The sequence below is a fragment of the Acanthaster planci genome, linkage group LG02 (assembly GCF_054643075.1).
Source record: "Acanthaster planci isolate LZ-2023a linkage group LG02, COTS_SCS, whole genome shotgun sequence".
In the NCBI taxonomy this organism is placed as follows: Eukaryota; Metazoa; Echinodermata; class Asteroidea; order Valvatida; family Acanthasteridae; genus Acanthaster; species Acanthaster planci.
In genome coordinates, this window is record NC_141778.1 from 15,179,792 (window position 1) to 15,207,317 (window position 27,526).

General features: G+C 42.1%; 1 protein-coding gene across 1 annotated transcript; it reads right to left on the reverse strand.

Moving 5' to 3' along the window:
• Positions 1-1,696: 1,696 nt before the first annotated feature.
• LOC110973270 (TBC1 domain family member 15-like) lies at positions 1,697-15,701 on the reverse strand. The gene is made up of 11 exons (XM_022223959.2): positions 15,101-15,701; positions 13,231-13,306; positions 12,372-12,568; positions 11,045-11,139; positions 10,274-10,386; positions 9,846-9,913; positions 9,076-9,222; positions 8,556-8,646; positions 6,926-7,074; positions 5,901-6,045; positions 1,697-4,665 (listed from the first exon to the last, which is right to left on the reverse strand). Exons 1-11 carry the CDS (start codon positions 15,300-15,302, stop codon positions 4,545-4,547), a joined length of 1,404 nt encoding a protein of 467 aa, XP_022079651.2. The 5' UTR covers positions 15,303-15,701; the 3' UTR covers positions 1,697-4,544.
• Between the last annotated feature and the right edge of the window lie 11,825 nt (positions 15,702-27,526).

Consider the following 27,526-nt stretch of genomic DNA (forward strand, 5'->3'; position numbering starts at 1 on the left):
ACGGAAACTTTGAAGGCCCTAAAGTACACGTTGTTTAAAGGTGTTATCGTTTCTCTTTGAGCTGTAGATTTGGGGAACGCTTCAGGAAAGCCAGCGTATAACTTAGTCCAGCTTACAAGCGCTTATAATTATGCGAGGCATTTGAAACGGAAAGTATTTGCTTCTCACTATTAAATTGGTGCTGGTGCCTATAGAAGGCGCTCACACAGCCGCAGCATAAGGTTTTTTGCAACCTCGACTCCATGGGCTGTGTGCGCGTAATTCCTTCACTCTCCGCTCCGAGCGGAACAAAAGAGGGCGTGTTTGTAAATGAAATTGATGGTCCTTTTGGTTACCAGCTCACCACATAGGCGCGCAGGTATATGCGTTCTTGACGCGGAGTTTTTGACGCTTAGTACGCACAATGAATTTATTCCAGAATGTATGGTCCTCGCGTAGGCCTACACGCAGAACGCGTGCGAGAACCCGGTTGTAACCGTCTGTCTCTCTTTCGCCGATTGGGGGTGTACTTCAGCTCAGGTCGGATAGCCTTGGTCGTGTCGAATACGAAAATGATGCTGACTGGCTATTCAGGATGAATTTACATAAGAGTAAAGTCAATCGCACGCGTATTTCGAAGGCTGCACGCTCGTGCCAATGCGTATTCTCCTGTACCGTCGCGCACGCGTAAATCTCCGTCGCGCGTAAATACACTGACTAATATCCTAATTTTATCCCAAATAGTGGGATATTTGAATTATACAATACCAGGGGTCTGATCATTGATCTCCATTATAAAGTCTTTATGTATTAAAGACTTGTATAAAGGAGATCAATGGGTTTGATCGCGCAAGGCATAGTGGGAACCAACGTGGCGCGGCAAGATCGTATCCGTGGGATCGAGGTTGGGATTTTGCTGTGGTGGTGCTAATTCGTGCTTGAAAAGAGACTAGTGCTGAGTACGTGGACGCAGGACGAGCGCATGGAAGTTTACCTTTTTCGCTTCCGTAGTAGCGTGTTTTGTTTCGTTGGTGTATTTGAGAGTGGATATATATAAGTTTCTACTCAGCCTAAGACATCTCGTGATATGTCAAACGTTTTAAGCTATTGGCGCGGAATGGAGGATATTTATATTGTCAATAGTAGTAGTATGCAATTATGAGAAAGACGACTGTATAATTATGGATAAGACCATTCAAACTTTGTCGATCTCGGCAAGAAATGGGACAAGATGTTGTTAGGCAAGAGAGAACCTGAATAAGCACCTCCTTAACGGTTGAAAAGAGCCATACTGTTCGGAAGTGTTCATTTTGTTGGTAGCGATGTAACCGTATGCTTACATTTCAGTCGTTCGTGAATCAGACAAGTTTATTTCTGACCAAGGAGCCTCAGGAAAATTGCGCCCTCTCTTGGTCCAACTGGAGGCGGTACAGCTGATTACTAATTCTGGGGTACGGGTCGATTGCCAAAGAACAGAAACTTTGACCAATCGAACAACTTACGGAAGCGTTTGTTTCATTGGTGTTTGGAAGAAACTCCACTGAAGGCTGTTAAGCCTATTACCGGTCGAAATGAAGCTGCTTGCCTGATATCCGCGTCCAAATTATTCGGAACCAAAAACAGAAGCTATGCAGTACCACAAACAGAAAAAAATGCACCATTGTGTACCTGGCCATAAATTCATACTGAATGTATAGACACATTAGTCAGAAAGTAATTAATATCACAAGGGCAATTAGTTTTATTACAAATGAATCAAGAATATATCTTTGGTTTCATTCCTTTTATTAGATGGCAAGGAAATAATAGAATCCAGTGCTTTTCCAATTTTTTACAATTAATCTCTTATTTTCTTTGATGGACTGATACACTGTGCATGTTTATAAATAACAACACAAATAAATAATATAAACGTAAAAAAGTTCATTAAACAGTCAAGCATTCGACTCTTGTACGTTCTTAATAATGTGGCAATCAAAGTAATTCAATTGTATCTGTCCACAGCGGATATCAACTGGTTAAATTACGCCAAATTAACCCATATTCTTGCCTTAACTTAATTCGGTTCCTCGTGTTCAGTAGGGTACACTTCTGTTGGTTATCCCATGTTCAGTAGGACACATTTCCACTGGTCCCCCCGTGTTCCAGTAGATACACTTCCACTGGTCTTGCCATGTTTAGGATACACTTCCCCTGATTTTCCCACATTTAGCAGGAAGCACTTCTGTTGGTTATCCCATGTTCAGTAGGACACATTTCCACTGGTCCCCCCGTGTTCCAGTAGATACACTTCCACTGGTCTTGCCATGTTTAGGATACACTTCCACTGATTTTCCCACGTTTAGTAGGATACACTTCCATTAGTTTTCCCATGTTCAGTAGGATGCACTTCTATGTGCCTATCATTGTTAAGGTATGGTGGACACATGTCACTCTAGCCAATGAGTAGGCCTCCGCTGAATCCTGTCCAGCAGGAATTTTTAACTAAAAGTGTTGCAGCCTTAGACGATATGATCCAAGATCCCAGGGACTGCAATATACAATACACTCACCCAACATCGTTCACGCAATTTATGTCTGATAATAATCTCTTGTTGGCCTAGTACTAAAGACATTAAAAGCAGTTTTCTTTCATGGTAATTCTTACGACAGATGACAATATATTTGGTATTACTATAGGAATGGTGCAATGTGGGAGTTGCTCAGTTCATGCAATGGGATATACATGTACCACATACATACAAGGGGGGGTTCATTAACTTCATTTACTCTGGGAATGAGGTCTAAATTAACCAGTGCCTATACCTGTGCATTTTGGCAGCTGCATGTATTTTAAAGCGAACAGTGATACTTGGTCCAGAAATATTATACCTTTGTGCTTACAAACGGCTATGAATGACTGACAGATTCCCCCACCTTCCCTTTTGATGCACATTTCACTCCCCTTTATCTGACCACCACAAGTGCCCATGTACCTGACTGCACAAGAGAATATTTCATAGCAGTTTTATTACAGAAGAATTACAGAATAAATTTGAAATGTGCTGGCAGAATTTGCTTTCATCAGTTCCATCCACGATGCAGATACGCAGATGGACAATGACAGCGTGCAGTCAGATGCAAGGCAAACAATCCCGATCAGCAATATACATGCGCTGAACTATTCAAACTCAGATAATGCCGTGCCCCACGTACATGCAGTATACACAAACAATTCCACATCACTACAATCCACGGCGCTCTTTTGCTTGGGGAATGGACATGTGTTTTGTACTGTATTAAGATGTACATGAGATTTAAGTAGGCAAGTGCATATAGATGTAATAGACTTTCTCGTATATACATTTTGTACAAGTCCGGGTGTATGAAACTGACACAGACTGTGCTGTACAAAATGGCCCAAACTACAATTCTATTTCAGAAAGAGTTTTTAACAGCAATTTGTTACAGAGTTGTCATGGCACAACAGAAAACGCAAGGCACATGAACGCATATCACACCTCAGCGGCGGAATACTGTCAACTTCAAGTGGATTCATCAACACTTCATAGAATAGGGCCACTTATCTGACAATGGAGATATGCCTGCTCCTCACATTCATCGGTCTGCTAGCAAGTACCTTGTTTTTTCTAGAACCATCAGCTTAATAAGAACTTGAGTTGTGTGGAATTGCTTGGTGTTCCCTAATTTCTTAAAAAACACTAGCCCCCTTAGTACTGTTACACACCTGTATCACGCACCTTATAAATATGCATGAACTAATGCATAACCAGTAGCAGACCCCAAGGGGGGGAACAGCTAGTATGCGGACCACCCCCCCAATATATATCTTCCTTGTTTTCAAAAGGTTTCTCTTGTTTTTTCCTGCTTTTCTTTTGCACTCAATGGCAGTATGAATGGTAGCTGAAACCTTGAGACTGGCTTTCTTCCTTAACCTGTACTCAAACCAATTCTTTGATTGCTCAATAACAATGGCAGTCATAAAAACCACGACTCGACCCCAATCAATTACATTGCACCCTTGCAAAACGGCACACCATTTCTTCACCCAAAGATATCTTAATATGCATAGTGTAAATATTCCAACTTCAGAGAAAAAAATGTCTTCTAATTCACTGAGGTCATTTACACTTTAAAATCCATTATTTATCAGAGGGCGGCAAGATTTTCAAGTGCTTTTAAAAAACGATTCGGGATGGGTCATGGAGAGTTCCTAGCACAAAAGGAATGCCCTAAAATGGAATGATTTAAAGTATTTCAATTTAAACTCAAGTAAGGCATTATGGCTTCATTGTGACGTCAACTCAGGTACCTAAAATAAACATTTTTATAATGGGCAGTTTACTTGTATAGCAAAATCAATATTATACTGCAGCGGGTAACAAGTGGACGGCCATGTTAAGTTACTCAAGCATGTGGTGCCTAGTTATGAAATAATAACAGCTCAAATAACCTGAGATTAGGAGCAAGACGGGCCACATGCAGTCCGTCCTGTAATCCTGCAAAACTAGTGGGTTAAAAAAAGGGTAACCTACTTAAGGAATGCATCAGTTAAGTTCCTGTTGTCAGCCGTCGTCATGGTCTACAAGTTCAAAGCTATCCCGGACCGCCGTTTTTCTGCAGTAGGCAAGGAACATTTTCTCGGCGAGGCACAGTATGTGCTGGAGGTCTAAGTTATACGATAACCTGGACAGAGCAAACAGGTGATAGGAAATGGTCAAGGAATAAAATCTGGTGCAGTGGGTTTTTTGTTAATCTAGTACATGTACATTTGGACCCAATAGGGGCTTCGGGCCGATAATGGAGCGAGCCAAAGGTAAGGTCCGTTATTGTCACCAGGCCGTAAAATTTAACATCAACCCTCACACCTTTTTCCAATAAGATAGTCATTTCATGGGAAACCGGCTGAGATACTTGATATCTTGATCATCTGTATATAAGCCATCAACATGACAGGCTCTCAACCTAAAGGAATGGGTGAATGAGTTCACTGTGCAACGTGATAGGGTCAAAACTGGTGTTTGTCCAAGGCACTGCAAAGTGCTACAAAATCCAGTAGTGCATTTTAATACATTATGTTGCATTCAGCAGGGTTCTCATTTCAACCTTGCCGCATTCTGTTGCACTCAACATGGTTCTAGTTTCAGCCGTGTTCCATTCTGTTGCATTCAGCATGGTTCTCGTTTCAGCTGTGTTGCATTCTGTTGCATTCAGTATGGTTCTAGTTTCAACTGTGTTCCATTCTGTTGCATTTGGCATGGTTCTCATTTTGGCAGTGCTCTATTCTGTTGCACCTGGCTTGATGCTCATTTCAGCTGGCTTGCATTCTGTGGCTTTTAACAGAGTGGTTAAAGAGAACCTGGTGGGCCTTAGGGTTAAACCATGGCAGTGCAAAGTTAGCTTATTAGCATAGAGCATGCGCATATAATGAAGTCAAATGGGACAGAGCACAGACGGATTGAGCATGTGTGTTTGTCCACTAACTTGACTGCTTACTGCATACTTACTTGAAAGCTTTAGTGTCCACTCTGTACCTGAGTAATAGACCATAATTTCTGATCGAGTTCCTTCGTCTACTCACCTATTCACCACATCGAGTTCCTCCGTCTACTCACCCATTCACCACATCGAGTTCCTCCGTCTCCTCACCCATTCACCACATCAAGTTTCTCTGTCTACTCACCCATTCACCACATCAAGTTCCTCCGTACACTCACCCATTCACCACATTGAGTTCCTCCGTACACTCATCCATTCACCACATCGAGTTCCTCCATCTACTCACCCATTCACCACATCAAGTTTCTCTGTCTACTCACCCATTCACCACATCAAGTTCCTCCGTACACTCACCCATTCACCACATTGAGTTCCTCCGTACACTCATCCATTCACCACATCGAGTTCCTCCATCTACTCACCCATTCACCACATACTGGAACACAGTGGCTGAGTCAATGCACTCCAACAAGGACTGCCTGTTGTCGTACAAGATGGTGGTGCACACGAAGAGTTCAAAGGTGAAATCTGTCCGCACGACCTCGGCGTGAACCCTCTGCCTTCCACCTGAAAATTAGACATGAAATATCAGGGTAAGGGCCAAAAAATCAGGAATTGGACCCTTGAAGGCCAGTTCGTACTTGGCACGATGGTGAATAGGAACATGACCTTGTCATGAACAAGTTTCACCTCACTTTGCTTTCACGATGTATGAACATCTCAAGGGTCAAGGCTGGCAAGAAAACCTCTTTGATGGTTAAAGTGAGAATTTGATCCTAAAATTCAGTTCGTTTTGGAAGTCCAGTCTGAAAACTTACTTGTTTCGTAAGTGATGCTTGGAACATATTTCCCTGCTGTTTCATCCCCATAACACCTACAATAGTACTTTCTCTTTTGTGTATTCCTCACTGACCTTTTGCTCTTCTAGCACATAGCAACTTTTATGAAATTGTGATATGCGCTATACAAAAGTGGTTCATTACTATAATTAAAATTCAACCACTGATGGCTCATATGTCACTATGTATGGCCTAATGCCTTGTAAAAATATAAACTTATTTCGTAAGATTCTGTTGCACGTTCATGTTCCTTTATGGAGCAAACCAATTAGCAAATGGCACACATTAATGTACCTCATGTACGTCATTGTATTTCCAAAGCATAACTCTTACAACCGAATGATGCAGTTTTTCCAAATCCTCACACGTCCACTAGAAATCAATCACAAGTCAACCAATCCAAAGTCAAATCACAAACTATTCACATGAACTGTGCCAAAGGTTTAACTCTGTCATGCTCACTTTCCCCGTGACTTGAGACTGGACTTGCAATTTGGTGATGGTCTTGTAAAACTCTGAAATAGCATCCTCAAAGGTTCTTGCGCAAATCAAATGCCGCAGCACAGCAGTGCTCCTAAGCACTGAACAGCCCCGACTGATTGCACTACCTGCTTTCAAGAAGTCACGAGCTCTGGCAATATCTCTGGCTCTCTCTGCAGTCACCGACGACAGCTCTAGATGTTGGCTGCTGATGATCTCAAACAGCATCAGACTCTCCTCATATTGGAACTCACGCTTGAAACATAGCAGAAGCCACCTGTTGGACGGACATAAAGACAACTTTTCTTTAATCTGTTCTCACAAATAGGAGTAACTTTATGCATGTACTACGTTTATGGTTGATACATGGGCAAGTCACTTTACCCCTCGTTGCCTCACTTTAACCAGAAGAAATTCATAACTGTGAGGGCAGACATGGTTACTGTGTTTAGTTTTATGCGTTTAAAATGGCATTATTGAGCTGTAGTGTCTGAAGGACCAGATATTATTGAGCTGTAGTCTCTGAAGGACCAGATATGGTCTCAGGAATACTTCCAGGGATCTAAAATGGTCTCAGGAATACTCCCAGGGATCTGAAATGGTCTCAGGAATACTCCCAGGGATCTGAAATGGTCTCAGGAATACTCCCAGGGATCTGAAATGGTCTCAGGAATACTCCCAGGGATCTGAAATGGTCTCAGGAATACTCCCAGGGATCTGAAATGGTCTCAGGAATACTCCCAGGAATCTGAAATGGTCTCAGAAATATAACTGGGGAACTGTGATGGTCTGAGGAATACTCCCAGGGATCTAATACGGTATCAGGAATACTCCCAGGGTACTGATATGGTCTCAGGAAAACACCGAGGGATCTGAAATGATCTCAGAAATATTCCCAGGAAATTGAGATGGTCTCAGGAATATGCCCAGGGAACTGATATGGTCCCAGGAATACTCCCAGGGATCTGAAATGGTCTCAGACATATTCCTGGGGAACTGAGATGGTCTCAGGAATACTCCCAGGGAACTCCCCGGGAACTGAGATGGTCTCAGGAAGACTCCCAGGGAACTGATATGATCTCAGGAATACTCCCAGGGAACTGATGTGGTCTCAGGAATGTTCAGATGTTGGTAGCCGAATGAACAGGAATAGTAATACATTATACCTGCACCTTTGAATAACAGATGCTGTTAGATACTGTGCACCTCACTAATGTTCGGATGTTACTAATTTTTTATAAGCAATATTGCTCTGTTTGAGGAGAACCTTGAAGATTTTGCGACCTCATTAATTAAACAGCAAGTTCACACTTGTCATATTTCTACTTACATCTAGAGTTGTAAGTGCTCTTTGCTTTACCTTGCCTTAATCCTTGCTATCATATTATTAAGCAAATTATAGTTATTTTGAAATGAAGTTACATATTCCATTAATATCATGGTTTTCTGAGTAAGTTGTCCAAATGCCTTGCAATTGTAACTGTTACTTCATTGCCAACCTTCCATGCATGAGTGGCTTGTGATTCCATGCAAGTACATTCAAAAGGGTACCACTGTGTTTCGTACAAAATAATGTACAAAATTTAAACCCGCAGAACATCACAAATTCTTTGTAAAAACACAAAGAAACATTTTTTCATGCAAGTAAAAGGAATCTTTTAAATCTTTACAAGGACCGTCCAAAATCCTCCAATTTCAATCTGATTTTACATGCACCCTAAGGGGTTAGGGTTAAAGAAAACACCAAACTATGCGCACCTGTGGCAGAACATCAGGTCACCAATTTCGCACACCTCAAGGTGTTCATTCAACAATGGATCAATCTCCTGCAGCAGGTGTTTTAATATTTCTGTCAAACATAAAAAGAAACCTAGAAATGTTTATGAAAACGTCAGCTGAAGAAGTCAAATGGAAACATCCCTTCGAAATGGAAACAGTACTGGATGAAATTTCTACCATATTCGGTTTAGAAGAAACAAGATTAGATATGGAAAAAACACATTTGGTTTTATGGCTCTTGCAAAAAACCTGGAAAAACATCTACACTAACGCTTTAGATTTGACCTTTCTTTCAATTGCCAATTTGTACTGTGAGCTTATCATTTCACTTTTTGACAGCACACCTTACATTTTCCCATCAAAGATACTGAAATGCACTCTTAAGTTTCTTTCATCTGGGAAAAGTTTCTGAAAAATCTCACAAACTTCTCTACATACATGTAATTTCTACAGTTACAAGTGCCCAATCAAACTTGCAAATTTTATGATTTATACTTGCCTAATTTATGAAGCATGCCATCTTCTAAGAAGTCCTTGTAGATGGTTTCTAGATACAATGTAAAGCACCAGTAAGATTCTACCTCATCATCCATGACAACGAAGAACCTACTGAGGACATCGTTCATTCCCTGGGCATATGTCACCTCTGGAACAGGGTAGAAGAGCCACAATGAAAAAAATCAGTTCTTAGTTCCTTAGGAAATGAAAAATCAATCAAATCTATTTCGATAATGAAAACTAACAAAATGATAACAAATAAAATAATCTTGTCAATCCTGAGGACATGCATATTCCAACACATCTCTTTTCTTCAAACAAACTAATGACTTACTGCTTGCCAAAGAATAGTTGCATATCAAGGTTTTGAGTTGGAGGGTGGTCAAAACTGGGATTTTTCTCTCAAATACGAGAATCCAATTCTTTTGTCCACAAAGAATTGTCACCTCTGAAATAACGGTGTTGATGTCATTTGTAAGGTGTTGGCACTTTCACTTAATTGATGTATTCAGGTTTTGAGTTGGAGGGGATGCGGTGTTTTCCTAAAAAATATTGGTCGTCCTTTATCTTTCTTCATAAAAGAATCCTCAACTCCCCTGATACAAGTAGGTGGTTGTGCCATTTCTTAAAGTATTGCTGCTTTCAATTCCTGAATACAATAATAAAACAATAATAATCAATTGGCAATATGTCTGACGGGATACAGTGCCCCCCCCCGGCATGCCACTACATAAAAAATATTCATCTCAGTGCTCAACATTCCCTACTCACGAGGATGAAAGACGGCAAAGGTAATTAGAATGTCTCGTAGTCTCTCCAGATTCGGATTGTTAGGGCCTCTGTTGGCACACAAAAACAAAATAAATTGCTTCAGGAAATCTGCAAAAATACTACCAAGAACATCTATAGGAAACAAAAACAATCTTGAAACTGTTGGTGTATATATCCGGGACAGATTTACGCTCTGTTTTTCGTAAAATGTATGAAACAAAAACCTGGCCCAAGAAAAGCCACCAGCGCAACCTGTCTCAAAAACTCAACTATTTCCATTAACTTTAAATCCACAAACTGATCTTTGCGATCCAACATAATCAAAACTAACTTCACCTTTCTGAACAACCTCAGTATCTTTTTCCGCACCCTTCAGTCTTGACACAGAAATTACAACTCATTACACAGAATAAAAGCTGTGTACTCACTTAAACTTTGGGTGATCTCTGTCTGTTCTTGGGACATCCTTGTCTATGATTCGTATACTTTTCTTAAATCCCTCCAAGTTGTCTAAGTCTAAGGGCTCTCTCTCAGCGTAAATCTGAAAAAAAGATTAAGTTGTGAATACAACGCAAACTACAAGTCAGGAAATTCACTGACCCTCTGTCACAAATTGGTACATCTTAAACAGCACTTTCAACTGCAGGGATGTGGTTGAGTCCAGTTTATCTGAGATTGAGTCCACGAAACCAAGTCCGAGCTCTTTTTTTCAAAGCCCAGCACTGGTCTGAAATCATATTGTCGAGTCTGAGCCAAGTGTAAGTCCAGTCAGGAAATGTTATTACAGCAGATTACATACAATTAATCGACTCAACCATTTTTTGCTAATGCATGTCAGTAACACAAGCTTTGTGGACTCAGTTTGAGTGCAACAGACACTCAGAGTCAGCCACGAGCTGAGTCTGAGCCAAGCCAACTCCAAACAGCTTCAAGTCTGAGCCAAGCCAAGTCTGAGTTCACCTTCATACATGTCTGAACTTGAGTCTTAAACTGTCCAACTAATGAAATGCATCTATTTTAACGTTTTACGAGCAGACTTACTATTCAGACCTGCCAACCTATATTTGCAGAAAGTTCTCACCAAAGGACTGCGGTCACTCCATGTACCGGTATATAAAAACACGCCCTCTCTTGTTCCCGCTGGGATAGGATAGCCAATTAACCCATAAATGTTTGCAACAGTTTTAAATGTCTTTTACCCTTGCCTGAAGTTCCATACATTCCATCTGCATCTGTCGATCTTTCCTGGTTTCTGAGAGTGGTCCATTACGTTTAGTGCTACTGTTTAATGGCTCTAAACAGGGAAAGACAAACAAACTTGAAATCAGCAATGCTTTACATTTAAGTGAGGATTAACCCCTTGACGACGGGAATTTCTTTCCGAAAGCAGACTCCAAGAATTCCAGCCTCACTTGGCCACGAAGGCCACCTGCCAAACCGCAAATTCTCGGTTTGTGGCCCTGCGTGCTCTGCAAGCTTCGAATCGCACGATGAAAAGGCTGATTGTTCGGTGGCATGCGGCTCTACTCATGCTGCCACATTCTCGTTGCCTCTTTTCAAAGTGGGGACTATTGTGAAGCTGGTGATTATGATGCAAATTCGGTCTTTTCATTTCTGGGCTACACACAAAGGACAATCACCATATATACAAGAGCCAGGGTATGCCTTCTTTCACCATGTTCGCTCGAGCGTGGGACGAGAATAATAGCTGAAAAGCGGGCTGAGGATCTCAATTTTTATGGCGGCTCTTGCCGCGTCCCGGCGCGAAAGGTTAACAGTGGCAAAGACAGGTTTGCTTTCGTAAGGTATACCCAACAGGCACAAGAGCAAAGTGGGGATTTGGAAGTTTGAGTAATACATACATGTACATCTAACGTGGGGTGAAACTTCCCGCCTAAGTTCTTTTTTTTAAACCGTGACAACAAATGGTCTCTTTTTTATAAATCAGCCTCATTTGTGGATATTAATCTATGGTAACACTACATTAACTGTAACTGCTAGACCTTGTCAGAACCCAAAAACTGAGCAAAAATGACTCTTGATTTTGTCTCCAATCCTCCTTGGTTTTGAAATACAACTTTTTAAGAAATTTATTAGGCTTTCATGAGGGAAGGCAGTGTTCATTTTGAACTCTCCTGAGACTAATCCAAGGAAGCATCTTTCTTGCGGCGACACTTTGTTAGGCAGGCACTCTTACATTATACGATGCACATGCTGGCAAGTCAGAGCACCCTGTTGGTTAAAGCATGGACCATTTGGTTAAAGCACAGTCCGTGGTTAAAGAGGTGCCTTCATGTTTGACCTGCGTGCGAGCACTGTGACACTGCCGTAATGGCCTCTACAGCTGTCTCCAAACTACTTGGCTGCCACTTACAACTACACAGGCCTATGATAGCGGCTGTAGCCACTACCCATACAGTTGTGTGTAATCTCAAGCCACAGCCAAGTTATTTAGACACAGCCTAGGTCTGACGGCTACATGAACATCAACCTGCATTTATGCAAGGCTTGTTTACTGGATCTGACCTGTTTTCCCACATCTGCATTCAATCTTTTCGTGGACACCGTGCAACGATTCGCTGTTCTTCCTGGACAAGTGGATCTCCTCAGTGCTGTTAGCTGTGGTATCATGCGGAGGAGTGGTAAGTGCCAGTAAGGCTTTCCACCTTGCTTTCAAGGCCTGGTATCGGTAATGGTACTCTACTGCTAGGACCTCTCGTTCTCTGCAAGCAAAGATCATGGGACTGATTAGCTGAAAACTGAATGTTTCCATATACAGAGCTGTCCAACAATAATCAGTTAGGTACATGTTTGAGTTATTGTTTATGATTTATACTCCCAAATGAATTGTTGTAGCTCGTAACATTTCTAAACACTCATCACGGTTTAAATGAATATCTTTAACACCAGCGATTCACAGTGCAAAGTGAACCTCCAAGAGTTTGCACTGCATTGACCAATCACGATGCGTAAAATCTGTTGACTCAACGCGCATTTGGAAAGGGTCGACAGATATCGCGCATTGTGATTGGCCAACGCGCTGCAAACTCTTGGAGGCGCATTATTGTGAATCGCCCATATTGCGATGTACACATGTAACACAAGAATAAGAGTTCCTGACAAAATGGTTGGAATGCTGATGAATGAATTGTAAAAAGAACCCAAGAATACCACAGTGTGCAGCCTGCTGAATTTTGATACATGTCAGAGGAGCTGACTACCTGTAAAATGACATGTTCTAGGTTCACTGATTAAATCAAGAGAATCAAATGGAAACTGCCTAACATTTGATTTTGTTTAATTTTAGCATGATAAAGTCATCCAGTCAAACAAAGGCAGTGGGTGGAGTTACATGAGACTCTGTTAATTAAGTCCATGTACTCACCTTCGGGTCGACTGGAAGGGGTAAAGTCCAAACAGGAATGCCCAGGCATCTCGTCTGACATCACTCTCAATACCTCCTATCAGGGTAAGAATTGATGTACACGTATTGTCAGATGAGAATCACGTCAGGTGAGATTTATATAGTCCCATTTATAATCCATCCCTGAAAGAATTCCATATATCAGACCATCACAATTTTTGAATGGGCAAGAGTTCTGCATAGATTTAGTTGCCACGTACTCGCCTTGTCTTTTCAGTGAAGACAGCTCTACTCCGCCAAAAAAATGCTGAAAAACTTGGTGGTGTTATTAAAACTGTGGTGGCCTGGTACCGACCTCCTTACTTCTTGAGTGTCATGAACATCATCAAGTTTATCTTACTTTTGCAACCTAATCTCTAAGGTACTAAAGCCCCGATCCTTGCTGAAATCCACTTAAAATTAACAGGTGCCCGTTTTAAAACTTGTTGGTGATGTGCTACACAACAACTACAACTACAACAACTATTAATGTCAAATACGGGATTCTTTCTGAAATCCCAATAGAAATCACAACCTAAGTTTCCTAATAGTCTTTACTTTTTTGTGCATGCATGCACCAATAAACTATGCTAAGTATGGCAAGGTAGTGACGAATGAACAAAGCCATCCATGGTAAACAAGTATAAACCCTTTTGGCAAGAATTTCACCAAATATGAAATTTAAAAATATTTCTCAGTGCCAATTCATTTTTCAAACTTAATCATATTCATTAAGTTGCCCACATTAAGAGATTAATAATAGCCACCATTAGGTCTCGGCATGCTCAGCATACTTCATTATTAAAGTTATTAACCCATGTTCGGTCCAACCCGTCCCTTGTCCACAGTGCGTAAACCCTATGAGCCCCTATGAGACTAGTTTGATAAATTTTACGTGTTTTCTAAGTGAATACCATGATCTTCACTGCCAAATTTGACTTAGTTTTAGGACATTTTAGGCCTATTGCTTTTTATAGATAGCTAATAATACTAGGTCCTATAGGTCACTGAGTGGAAAAACTAGTGGCGTGTGTATATGGAATCCTTTCCCTTGTCCATCAGTAGAGGCGCAGATCACAACTCAGGAACTGTCCCTGAATATGAAGAAGTCCATTTATTTGTAGACAAAATCAGTCCCCCAAAACAGAGAATGTCCCCCTAAATGGGGACAATTTTTTTTCAAGTGGGCTAGGGGATCCTTCCATTGCCCAGGGGATTTTTTATTGCCATAATTAGATTCAGCAGAGAAAAAAAACACCCAAGGCTGCCATTAAATAAACATACTCCGTTTACTTCTAAGATTATGAGCAGGAGTATGCAATTTAGCATAAAGGGTGGGAAAAAGAATGTTTCAGAACAATTTTTCCAAATATCGATCCTTTACTTATACTTAATTGACGAGTGGCATGGCACAAAGTTCATAAAAAAAAATAGGCCTTAAATATATAGGCCTAATCATCTTAAATGAAGAAAAAATTGAATGGAAAATGTTGGAGACAAAAATGCTAATAGTGAGTGGAAATTTTTTACCCAAGGCCACTTGGGAAAAAGTTTTCTCTTTTAAGGGGACATTCTCTCTTTTGGGGGACCGGTGGTACTGTCCCCACATGAAGGGAATTCTCCAGATTCAGGGACATTCCTGAGTTTTGATCTGCGCCTCTACTGTCCATTTTTCCCGTCATGCTAGCATATACCACCCATCACAGCTGTTTTGCATCGGTCATTTGTGCATGATGTAGGCTAGGCCTGGGCCTATTTTTATGTTTTCATGTGTACTTGACGGGGTGGTTTCCGCGGCACAGGGATATACCGGTACATGTACTGTACATACACATGTAATTACACGACCTACCTCGGAACACTGCTTGTCGAAAACTTTGGACCTCAACAAGCCGTCCATCAGAGTCCATAAACCCTTCAAACGTGGCTCGATCCAGTTTGGGTCCCCTCTTGATGTCCGAGTCATCACTGAGGTAAATCTTCCACTGTTCTGGCGGTAAAATCTGCTCAAATGTCGAGTCGAAACTGCACGATCGTGTCAAGTAATCCGCCATGTTTGTTTTAAAGATGAACAGGGAAGAGCAAACTAAAGACAGACCATCCGTTTGCGTCGAATTATGAGCGACGGAATACCAGGAAAAACTGTACCTTGAGTGAGAGGCAATTGAAATATTTCCTAGCAGTTTATCCCAGAAAGTACACGATCCAATAATCGTGTAATTTGGAGAAATTTGGAGCTTAATGTTAGTCTGTAGCTGTCTGTCAAACCTCAGATGTAACCTTTAAACTTCGAATTCTCATTTCCAGTCGGTTTCCTTGACAAGGAATTGTGGCTGCATTAAGTAAGTTAAGTCACGGAGGTAGAAATAAATGGGGTTTACAGTGAAATGTAAGTATTGTCACGTAAACACAAAGACAAGGGGGGTATCTGCCCCTTGTGGGAACTCTAGCCCCTTCTTGTACCCTGAAGAACAGCCTGGCCACGCTACTGCATAAAGAGTGGGGGATAGACGTGTTAAATGAACTGCTTTGTTCGTTTGAAAGAATCAACGACTGAAACACGTCTATGTCATGTATGCGTGCAACTATGACATCATTTTGGTAGCAGACGACGTCTGGCGGCGTCTACGCATTATGGGTAGTCACAAGGTTGTCATTATCACGCGCTTGTTACAAAAATAGTGAAGAAAATAGAAACATGACACAATTTGAAGTGCCACAGAAAAGGGAGCCGGCTCGAGCATAATTACTTACCCCAGCCCCCATTTTGTTAACTGCCACATTATTGCCATTGACTGATCTTGGTTTTAAAAGAGGATTTTAACTAGTACTGTTCTCCTTCTCAGTTTCCCGCTATATAAAGTGGAGCTGTTTTTTCTTGGATCTCATTTCATTCCAGATTGATTTAAACTGTGCCAAAAAAGTAGACTATCAATTAGATTTAGCCAGTCAAGTCATAGTTGTGGTTAATAGTGTAGTGTGCTTCTGATATACATGTACAGACCCTTGCTTGTTCTGGAGAGCTAGCGACGGGCTCTTTTCAGCAATAGATGATAAAACCGAGGGTGTTACAAGGTAACAGACTGATATCATAAATAGTGAAGTGTGATTTCACTGATTACCAATGCATGGATCTCCAGTACCACATTCACAGAAGACAGACCAATTGAACCAGCGGCAAAGTGACTGCACTCTTCAGACTCGGAGAAATACTTACAAATTCCTACATTTTCCCTACAACAAGAAAACTGTGAAAGGCAGTTTGTCTTCTGTTTCACTTTTTAATTTTCAGTGACTTATCCTGCGTGTAAAAACAAGCCGCTACGCTTCATCTCATTGACAGTCCTCATATCACACCGTTTGGTTTGGAGCTAGTCTCGAGCGATCGGTATCAGGAATGTTGGAGAACATGGACAATGACCCCCTCCCCAGGAGCTTGTTTTGGCGCCCTCAACGTCGATTTCTAAACATCCCGTTAAATCAACATTTTGCAAGCGCAAGGACGTGCGCCCGGTCATACAATGCTTTGGCGCCATCAGCTGAATACATTAGCCCACCAGTGCCATGTGGTATATATTTTCAAAAAGTAACGTAGTTTTCTTTCAAAGTTTGTTTTGTTGAGGTATATTTTTCCAGAGTTTGCTTAAACGAGATACACGGTCACGCCTTATTTTTAAGCCTGTTCACGCTCCAACAAGAATTGTTCGTACGGTTTTTCTTGAATTTAGGCCTTAGTTGTGATGACTGGGTGATAACGCATCAAATCACAATATTAATGCTAGCAAACGTAGGCTTCGAGGCTCCGACTCATTTGCTGACTGTCCACCTCTGAAAAATGACTCTGAAAAATGTATCTCGTGAAAATGAATGTTTCTAGAAACAGATCTGGTATTCAATAAAAATAAACTTCGAAAAAATGTGCTTCACTTTTTGAAAATCTCTCGTAGCCAAGACCCTGTTAACTCTCTTGTCTTCTACACTGTCATAAAGTATTAATAAAGTGTCAGTTTTCCCATGACTCGCTTTGTCCAGGTTGTTTTGAAAAACATAATGAAATCGGACTGGAATTAGCCGTGTCTAGGTTAATTGGCTTTAGATGAGCGACTGACCATGTGGATGTCACCGGCCATTTTCTGACTTTTTTCTTAAGAACTCGATATCATTCACAAAAATGGTTTATTGTTCATCAAATTTTCATTTTGTTTGTCCTAAATCCAATACGTCTTGGGGAAACCCAAACCTGGTAATCTGCCTGCTCTTTTGAAACGGCCGCTTTTCTGATGACACATGGATGAGGTCCGATTACGGTGGCGGAGTCTTGAGGGGGCGACTCGATACCGTGCCGTGCGCCTATCGCGCACGGCACCCGAGGGGAATATTACGTCTCGGACCCCGCTAGGCCGACAGTATCGTATCACATCGATGATGTTGTAATTATGATGGCACCGTGCACGGCCTCGCTTGTGCACCGTGCCTGCCAGCTGCATAATCGTGTCATTACCTCACATACCGCTGAGGTTTACCGTGCCGGTGTTTTTCTGCACTTTATTTTGAAGCTGATATTGAGCAGCCGCTTTCCTGGCATCAGCCCTGGCATCAGGCCTGACATCAGGCCGGGCATCAGGCCTGGCATCAGGCCTGGCAACAGGCCTGGCATCAGGTCTTATGAACAGTAAAAAAAAAACAAAAAAACAAAACAAAAAAATATTCTACAGGTTTTCGTTACGTATGGATACGTTCCCTGCTACAAGCGCTACACACAGATATGAAGACGGTTTGTGGAAAGGGACAGTTACATCCACAAAGGAAGTGTAGAACGATAATAAATCAGTGTTAAGTTCCCTCGCTTACACTTATGTAGACCACTCTCATCAGTAGAATTTCAGGAGTCACGAACATATTTTTGTTACTTAAAGGAACCAAGAAATAAAAATATTTTTTATAAATTTTACTAAAAACCCTTGAAATTACATCTTTTGGTTTCAATTAACCTTATTTTGGTTTTTTGTATTGCAATTTTAGCCCATATTTTGATTTTTTGTTTTATGCTAATGAATTTGCATATTCATGAGCAGAGCTATGATGTCATCCAAGGCACTGAATCTCAATGTTACACTGATTTGTGCACAAAAAATTTTTAGATTTTTTTGGCCACTCCTATGGCAGATTTATTTTCTTGGGCAATTTATTGGTGGGTAAGTATATGGCAATAATCCAGCAAACATCCTTTTCACAGAAATGTTCCCAGATAGCAAATTTTGGATTCACAATTTAATCATGAAAACATACAACCCGAACCATGTCTTCCTGGATTTACATCAAAGCAAAAGCGCCCTCACTTGTCCAGAAATGCTTGGTCAATTTTTCACGTTTGAAAAAGTGCACCGTTCAGTGCACGTAACTACAAAAAAATTCAAATAGTCTTCATACATGGAAGAAGAGTACAGAGATACACAAAAGGTAATTCTCTGAAAAATTCATTTCCAGGTTCCTTTAAATTTCCCTTGTCAACACCGAAGAGGCCTTTATAGACAGCATTATGAAGGCGGAGTGTTAATGCAGGCCTACGAAAAAATGCTCCTACTTACCTTTTTTAAGATTTTTTACAATACTGGTGAAGTAAAAACGGGCGCATAAGATGCTTTTTAAAATGGAGACAGCGATTCAATTTCGTGAACGGTTTTATGTTTCAGAGGCCTTCGGACTCGCGCCACGGCTAAGTGACTGTTCATCTTGACGTGATGTGTGGGCGCGTCTTCCGTGGAAGAAAATTCTTAGGCAATGCAGGCTGATGAATCAAGCGTTGAATCAAGGAGGAAAGTGAGAACGGCTGAAGTTTAAGATAACACCGGTCTCACATGCCACGCCCCTTTCTTAAGGAAAACAAACAAGAACAGAATACACGTAGGCCTAGGCCTATAATTATAGATTCACTCGTGCGTATGGGCAGCGAAGCCAAAATATGTTGGAAAAACAAGGAAAACCTTGTTAACCCTGTTCACGGCTATCCCCCCCCCGTCAATTTTTTCTATCCACCCTTAGGATGTGCCCAAGTGTTGCTTTATCTTTTGCTGTTTTCGGAGCACAGTGTTTACATCTTAATGACCTTATGCTAACGATCTATTTTCGGCAAGCATTATCATATCATAATGACTTGGCGTTAATGATGCACCTTCCTGTGTTCATATTCTGGGTAATGACGGTTCGTTTCTCAGCCAAGTTAAAGTTCACCGCTAGGAGGGAGGGGTGAACTATAATCAAGACGGCTTAGCTTTCCGACTGATGGAGTGATGACCCCCACGCCTTCGTGTGCTTGCACGGGTCTGTGTGTTAAAGCACACGTGCATTAGTGAAACCCATGGTACATCGTGCCGTAGCCTCGTGCTGTGGTGTTAACGACGGATAAAACACGGGAAGCATTTTCTGTTAGACTGGTGTGATTCGTTAAATCTCAATATCTCAATTCAGTAAACTATCTTTTATGTTAATTTAGCTCATGCATCAAAAGCGAATGGGAGCAAGGTTTCATGGACAAGCAAGGTTGAAGAGCATTATCAGATAACAGATAAATTATCAAGACTTTCACTTGGTCTATATACGTTTGCATTTTTAATTCTCAGTGTACATTTTTATTCCTTTGACTACATTCTTTTCTACTAAATCAAGCCAACAAGTAACAGACCTTAGCAACTGCTGTTGTTCATATTGTTGTTATTTACTTTGCTAAATAGCAATCAGTTGCAACAAACACATCGCAAAAAATACATCAGCATGTGTGCGTTTCGTCTGGCTGAGTGAACGATTTCCTTGGTCGATGTCAAACCATGGTAATCGTGCAAGAATGGAATTTCCTCATCGCCATCCGACCTCCTAATTGACTGAATAAACCCATCTGAAGTGTCTTTTTAGTGGTTGGTTTTTTGCGCCTCTCGCTTGAGCAGATATCGCCGAGCTCTTGTGTGATGATGATACGGGTCACGTCAGGAACTCCGTGCGGCCAGGTCTCGGCAAGGGTGTACACACACACAGACCGTGAAGGCTCTTCTTGCACTGTACCGCGTCGGTGAAATCGTTCCGGGCCCTGTATTCCCAGGCGGCTCGGTCTCGCTTCAGCGAGCGTAATGACTTGACTCGCTTTATTTACCGCAGCTCCTCAGAGTGGACGGGCCCAGTACGGGGACTCGATTTTTTTCCAATTATGCCGGGCACATCTTGATGACTTAATGACATCTGGCGGGCACCAAGGCTCCGTCAAGAGACGACCAGCCTTAATTTCGTTTATATCAGGCTTCATTTCTTAAACACACATCAGTAATTCCTCGTCTTCACATTATGTGCCATCATCTTCCGATCAAGTTGCTTATTCGGTTCGAACAGTCAACCAGCGAATGGAATCTTTTACGAAGATGTTTTCCGGGCTTGTGTGCAATTCCCGACTTCTCATTCTATGAGCCTCTATTATATTTACAAGCCATGCTCTTGAACATAATATGAAAGTAATTGGAGCCGTGGACCTTTCAAACCAAATATAGATTTCTCCGCCAATATCGCGTCGGAGTTTCACTTGAGGCGCTGAGAGACCATTCCTAGTCCATGTCTGGAGGCTCATTCCAGAAGTCAATTAAGATGCATATTGCTTTAGCTGTAGGGAAAATATAAATGAGATCCCGCAGGTGAGCCTAAAAAAATTGTTTCCAGTCTCTTGCTCTAAAATAGATGACCTGGTTACTATCTGCCCCCCCCCACAGAAGGAAAAGACTGAGCAGTGCACATAAAAATGGGACGCGACAGGCGCAGAATTCGGTATGAAAGGGGTGTACTGATCGGACCCAGGGGAGCTACGATATCAGTGAGTTGTCTGCATATCCATTCATATATTCACTGGAATGTGCCAACCTTTCAGCCATTAAAGGTAGCTTACGGGAATGGAAGACAATTACTTGATGACAAAACAATGAACAGATCTCCTTCAAAAAGTGCTCTGTAGATGTAGTAATGACATACCCAGAAGTCACTTCTGAAGGGCCCCCTACTGTGTGGGAAACCTGCCCCACATTGAAATTGAGTTCAATTAATTAATAATGGTTACATTTTGACACAAAATAAAGATGAGGATAAATATCCCCAAACCTACCAAGGAAACATCAGGGATTGGTTTATTCTGTACACGTGTGGTAATTCGTGCGCAGGGATGGGCTAATTTCGTCAGACCACATGACGTAGTTTCCTCGAGCCCTTACTGGATGGAATTCCTTTGGGCGAGTTAATGCTTCCGTGCGCTTGTAACACGTGATAACACGTGATCAGTGGATGTATATCAAGCAACCCACAGTGCTTTGCAACATCTGCACTTCCTCCGCTAACGAACGGACGAGAGAGGTGTTTAGCCTGGTATTGTCATCTATCCAGTCTAGTGAGATTTACCACAGCAATCGAAATGCTATGTTTGCACTATTTGAAACCCTTTTACACATCAGATCACTGGACAGGCATACAGAATAAGCATGCTGAACTGAACAGGGTTTTGTTATTGTGTTGTAATTATGATCAAACCTTTTTAATTTTCCATCAAAAACAAAACAAAAACAGGGTCCTGAAATGATTCCATATGATTATTGTTTACTACAGAAGTAAATGAAATCAGCATCTTCAAACAAATTGACCGAGGTAAATTAGTAGGCCTACAACCGAAGTTGTTTTTTCTCTGAAACAGACTCATTAGACTCTGAAGTAGCCAAATCTGGAACCACAATGCAGTAGTAGCCAATGCTTCTTGAAATAAGCATCAGTTTCATCAAGTTTACAACTAGAAAGAAATTCCGAAGAAGTAAAGAACCCCCCCAAATGTGTGGAGATTTGGGATTTGAATTCAGTGATAACATCAACATAATTTTCAAATTGGACAGAACAAGAAACCAGTCGTCTTGTTTAATCAAAAATATCCCCGTAATGCAACATAAGATTCAAATGAATTTTTCACTTTAAGTACAAAAGACTACAAGCGTTAGGGCCTAATTTGGTACCAATTGATGCTTTCTGACCATTACTTCGGGAGAAAATGAATATTACATCTGGGTTGCGTTTGTGGAGGGGGGGCGCACTATAGACCAGTGGCTTAAATCTGTCCCTGAACTGGGAGGGGAGCAATAGGGGATAACTTAAATCAAAACTTGCCCAGCCATGGAAATCCAGAGAGTGTTACCACATAACACTAGGAGGGTACTAATCGTGAGACAGAAATACACCTAATGTGTGTTTTTACCGCTTAAGCTTACATTCAGACGTCGAATTTAAAAGATTTTGTTGTGTTTCACCGTCTTCAATTATACTAATATACTTTAACTATTGTGAAGTTCGAATTGAACCTCAAAATCCGCCCTTTCCCCCTCAACACGAAAAAGTGGAGGCTGGGGTTGATGCTCCAATAATGTTAGGGGCGTAGCGACCCCGGAGTGTGGGATGTGTGGCAGCCCCTCCCAATAATTATTTCCAGTCGGTAAATAGAGTTTCGGTCGGCAAATGACTACAAAATGACTACTATATTTCTCTTGAAGCATGAAAATGTAGCGTACCACGGATTTCCATATTCCGCTCTTTGTGAATTACACGACACGAGGCTGGCGAAAAAGTTACAAGTCGGCAATTTGACTCTGGCACTCACCCCCAAAAATGTCATTGCTACGCCCCGGCTCCCCCGGTCAGAAAGTGGGGGATAGCCCCCTCCCCTGGGATTTACGTCTTTATTGATGACCACACTGCTGTGAATGTTTAATCGAAACGCCCAAGAGAATCAGTGGCGTAGCCACGCCCCCCCCACACACAAATTCCTGATTCCCCCAGGTGGCCCACCCCACTAGTGAAATCCTAGCTACGCCACTTGAAAGAATCTGGTGGAAACCTGCTCATGGGGGGCTAGGTACCCGACAGTGGACGAACTTATGAGCGTTTATAGCCTACAATGTCGTGGTCATCGGCGTCGGCTCGTGTCTGAGCATCAGCTCCTTCTATCCCTTCGGTCTCCTCTTCTTTGGTGGCCTCGGAGGTGACTTTGAAGGCTGATTCTTGCGCGGAATGTGCGGAAGCAGTGGGGGCACGGGAGAGTTGGAGGTGGTTGAGGGGCGGCGGGGCGGCGTTTCCGTTCTTCACGTTTCGCGGCCTTTCTTCTTATATGTAATATATCATTAAGAATAATTCAACTCAAGAAACAAAAAGAAGTAGTATGGAGTACTCATTTCTTTTCCATGAATTGAAAAGAATAGTACTTTGGGAGATCATAAACTAATTTTAAAGACGAAATTGAAATATCGCATTTTGCCTTCATTTGCATGTTCTTGAAAGTCAAACTTAAATGGAATGAGAAAGAAAATCAGAACCGCATAGGCCTACGTGTAACCCTTCACCAAACCAACCACTTAACTGAACTATCGTTTAAACTAAGTGGCAGCTTGGTTATGATCTTGTTAATTTTGCTCGTGTTGAGATAAAACTGCTACGTCTGGCGAAAATTTGACTGTCCAGTATGTAATCTGAAATACGGCGTCACAACGGGTGAATGTCGATTCAATTAGGCCACCTGCTGAAGATAAATGAGAAAATTTACAGATTGGACCAGAAAACCTGTTATGTCAAACGTATGTTAGGTCAAACCTATTCATCGGTATTTCAGCACATCCATGTCGCTAGGCGTGCGCTCTATCGATTTTTCCAATGCACATTTCTGCCTTAATATTGCCCGTTCAGAGTAATTGGACGTTCATGATACGCTAGGAGATAGAAGGCTATGGGATCCGGGCGCCCGTCACCAAAAGTACTTCGACCTTTGAAGCCTCCAACTTATACCCTACAGTCTCTGAATATATCTCGGGGCATTGTGCATTATTTTGTACAACGAATTCAAGTCGCATTCACCACCATTTACAGGGTTACTGTTTTATGTGACCACTGTTACCCCTCCGAGGGGGGATGTTCGTATTGGGGTTTTTAGGTGCTTTGGGGAGGAATTAAGAGGATGAGGATACAATTGCCAAATTGTCGCAACCCCGATCATTCCTGAAATACACCCCAAAACAAAATAACTTAACTACCAAAGTAGGTGTAAACCCCGTACCGATGACATAGACAAAACAGCTTGAGATGTGTTCCCATAATCACGTCCAAAAATGATAATAACCTCTCATATTTGATGACATTTCCAAGTATGGACAAATTATTCAGGCTGCAGTGTAGTTACCCCTTTGGCTTTGAAATAGCCCAGCAGCGGTCAAAGAGTTGATTTTGTATGACGTTGCAAATTTTGTGTTTTATCTGTATAAATATGGAACCCCTAAACCTCATGTTTAATGACTTCATTCAGCCGTTCCGAGGTATGGAATGTTTTTCTCATGTCAGTTTTGGGTGTTGTTCTGTACCACAGATCTGAAAATATTTAGATTTAGAATCAAATAGCATTTTGGACGGGACATTTTTTTTTGTCACAGACGTTGTTTGGTTTTTCACTTCTTAATATGAGAGTCTGCAAGTCACGGACCTATTGTTGGTAATAAATGAGAGAGAGACTCCAGTGTTTATTACGGTATGGACGCTTTACGTGTGAACGCGCTCCCGTTGCACACGTGCACGTGCTGCGAGTGTTTATTTAAAGGGGTCCAATATTGTTTCTGCAATATGAATGGCCAATATTTGCAGTGTGTCCAGTTACTCATTATACCCCACAAGGAACCCCCCCCCAAAAAAAAACCAGCGCAAGAGAGCGCGATCCTTGAGCGACATACAAGCAAATCGTGTGGTCGGTGCTGATCCCGCCAATAGGCTGATATTCAATTTTCCCATTATGCTAGCTCGATCAATGATCGCGACCCACATTAATTTTAAGTAAAATAATTTGGTGTTGGTTGTGGACGCGGAAACGTCACCCATCTCCTTGGTAAAAAAAACCCGAACTATAGGCCTGGCATGCTCGGAGGAGAGCGATAGGGTGCTAGATGAAATAATGTCGGGAAATTAAATGGAGAACCGACTTTTGCCCTATTTGTTGGTAACCTCTGCTGGGATTTTTTTCATATAAGAGGAGAAAACCCTAAATATTAATTTGTCAACTGCAAAATATGCAACTCTGTCATAAACTCCGTGTAATCATTCAGAATTCTTTTGGCCGGCGTATAATTGCAAGGAAGCGAATGCTGAGATCCAATAGGATTATTTGTAACTGGCAAACGGTCAGTTGCCAGTCAACATCGGATGGTATAGACGTCTGTAGACATGTAAGGAAAAAATTACACATCCTTCTATTTGCTGCCGGTAAATATCCAAAAGTACTGTCTCAGTGAGCACCTTTGGAGGTCTTAAAATTAATGATTATAATTGATATGTGACAGGGGTTTATCATCAATCGGGGCTTGGACACAGTAATATAAACTAATAGTCTGGAGTACGGTACATTGAAATGACGGTTGCCTAAAATTATGCATAAACACGGCTTTACTGCGTGTGCGGTCTAACCCCGTAATACAGGCACAGCGAGCCAGGAGCCGTGCCTTGGTTTGTATATACGCACGCAGCAGTTGCGTGTGTTGTCGACTTGCCGTCTTGTCATCAACGGGGCGTGCTAGCGACACACTGCCACCTGCCCCGCCGTATTTCCGCCCTCGCTTTACTCTCTCACCAGATACCACAAAAGACTCGGCCCCTATAGCCAGCACTCCACATACACCGGGTGTCCGCATCCACCACCCGCTCCAGCTCAATATCCAGCCCCAGCAGTGTTGGGGGCCCGAACTTAGTGCTCGCAGCTCGCTCATTAGTAAGCTGATCCGGCGGATCCCTTGCACGAGGAGACTTCAGAATGAAGGAGGCAGAAAGGGAGACACCGCCGCTTTCGCTCTGTGGTCTCTCCCCCTCTCCATCGCTGGAGCAGGTGCTGAAGGCACGGCAGAGAGTGACGAATCCCGTTTAGTCGCGGCCGGCAGATGAATAGCGGAAGTTGTGAGTGATCGCCGCGTTAAGACGGCTGGGCAGATCCCGTCCACCGGCAGGTTTTTGTCCTCAGCGCTGACTGTGATGATGCGATCCGTTCTATTTCAAGGGATAGAGGCAGAGGGACAGCATAAATTGTTGTCCCTCAGAAACATGCACAGACACGCATAGGCTATCGAGTTTGTTTGTTTGTTCACATCGCTGTTTATGATAACTCTTCTAATTACGCGGGGTTGGAGTGGGGTGGGGGGGGGTGGAGGTTTACTGTTGTCTGCCGTCATTGTCCTTTGCTACAAACCGTGGGTGTCCCATGACCTCCATTATAATCCTGGTTCATTATTTCCCTAGGGACTGCGTCCAATATTTTACTTATACAGTTGGACGCTTTTCCTTGTTCTTCTTTCGCCTGTATACTAATTAGATGCAGGACGTCCTTCAGAAGACTGAAATTCACTTGAAGTCGCCTGACAACAGTTCCTGCTCCTATGAAACCTTTTGTTGCATTGTCCCTGTGTCATATAGGAGCAGCTTTGCTCTGAATTATCGCGTTTCCCGCAGAAAGTTATTAATACTCGTGTTAATGAGGGACTAATTGAAAGCAAGACAGCCCACACTTTGTAAGCTTTGAAAACTTAACCACCATCTATGCTCTATTTGGCATTTTTAAAAAGGTACATCCTTTAACGGGAGTCAGAACATGTTTCTCTTATTTTTAAAATGTTTAACTGACACGGGGGTGCAGGCCCATAGGCTCTTAAGGTGACAGATGTTGTCGGACTGGGAAGAAGAGGGGACCTCATAAAACCCGAATATGCGACCCCCAGACTTCACACTACCAACCTGCAACACAGTTATTCTTCTTATTCTGCTGAGTTAAGGCTCAAAATGTTTGGCTGAGCAGAATAAGATACCCGCCATTAATTGCAAGTCCCGGCCGATAGGCGAGTACCAGCAATGCCTTGCTCAGAGCAGCTTCGAGCAGTAAGGAGTCAAGGATCTCATATTTATTAGGAAGGCAAAGTCTAACGGGGGAGTGGGTCTAGTACCCAGCTCTGTCTCCCATCTCAGTCGTTAGCTCCGATGTAAGTCAGATAGTCTCGCGGAACATTGAACTGCATGCAACAGAACCAAATCGATCCAAATGAATAGGCCTACTTCAAAATTTTAGAAGTACTCGTGGAAAAGAAATGCCAAGTATTTTGAACGAGACTGTATCAAATTAAAGGGAATAGCTAGCGCAAGATTTTTGCTTCATTAACAAAACCAAGACAAAATACTTCCGTCAAAAACCTCTCAGGGACACAGA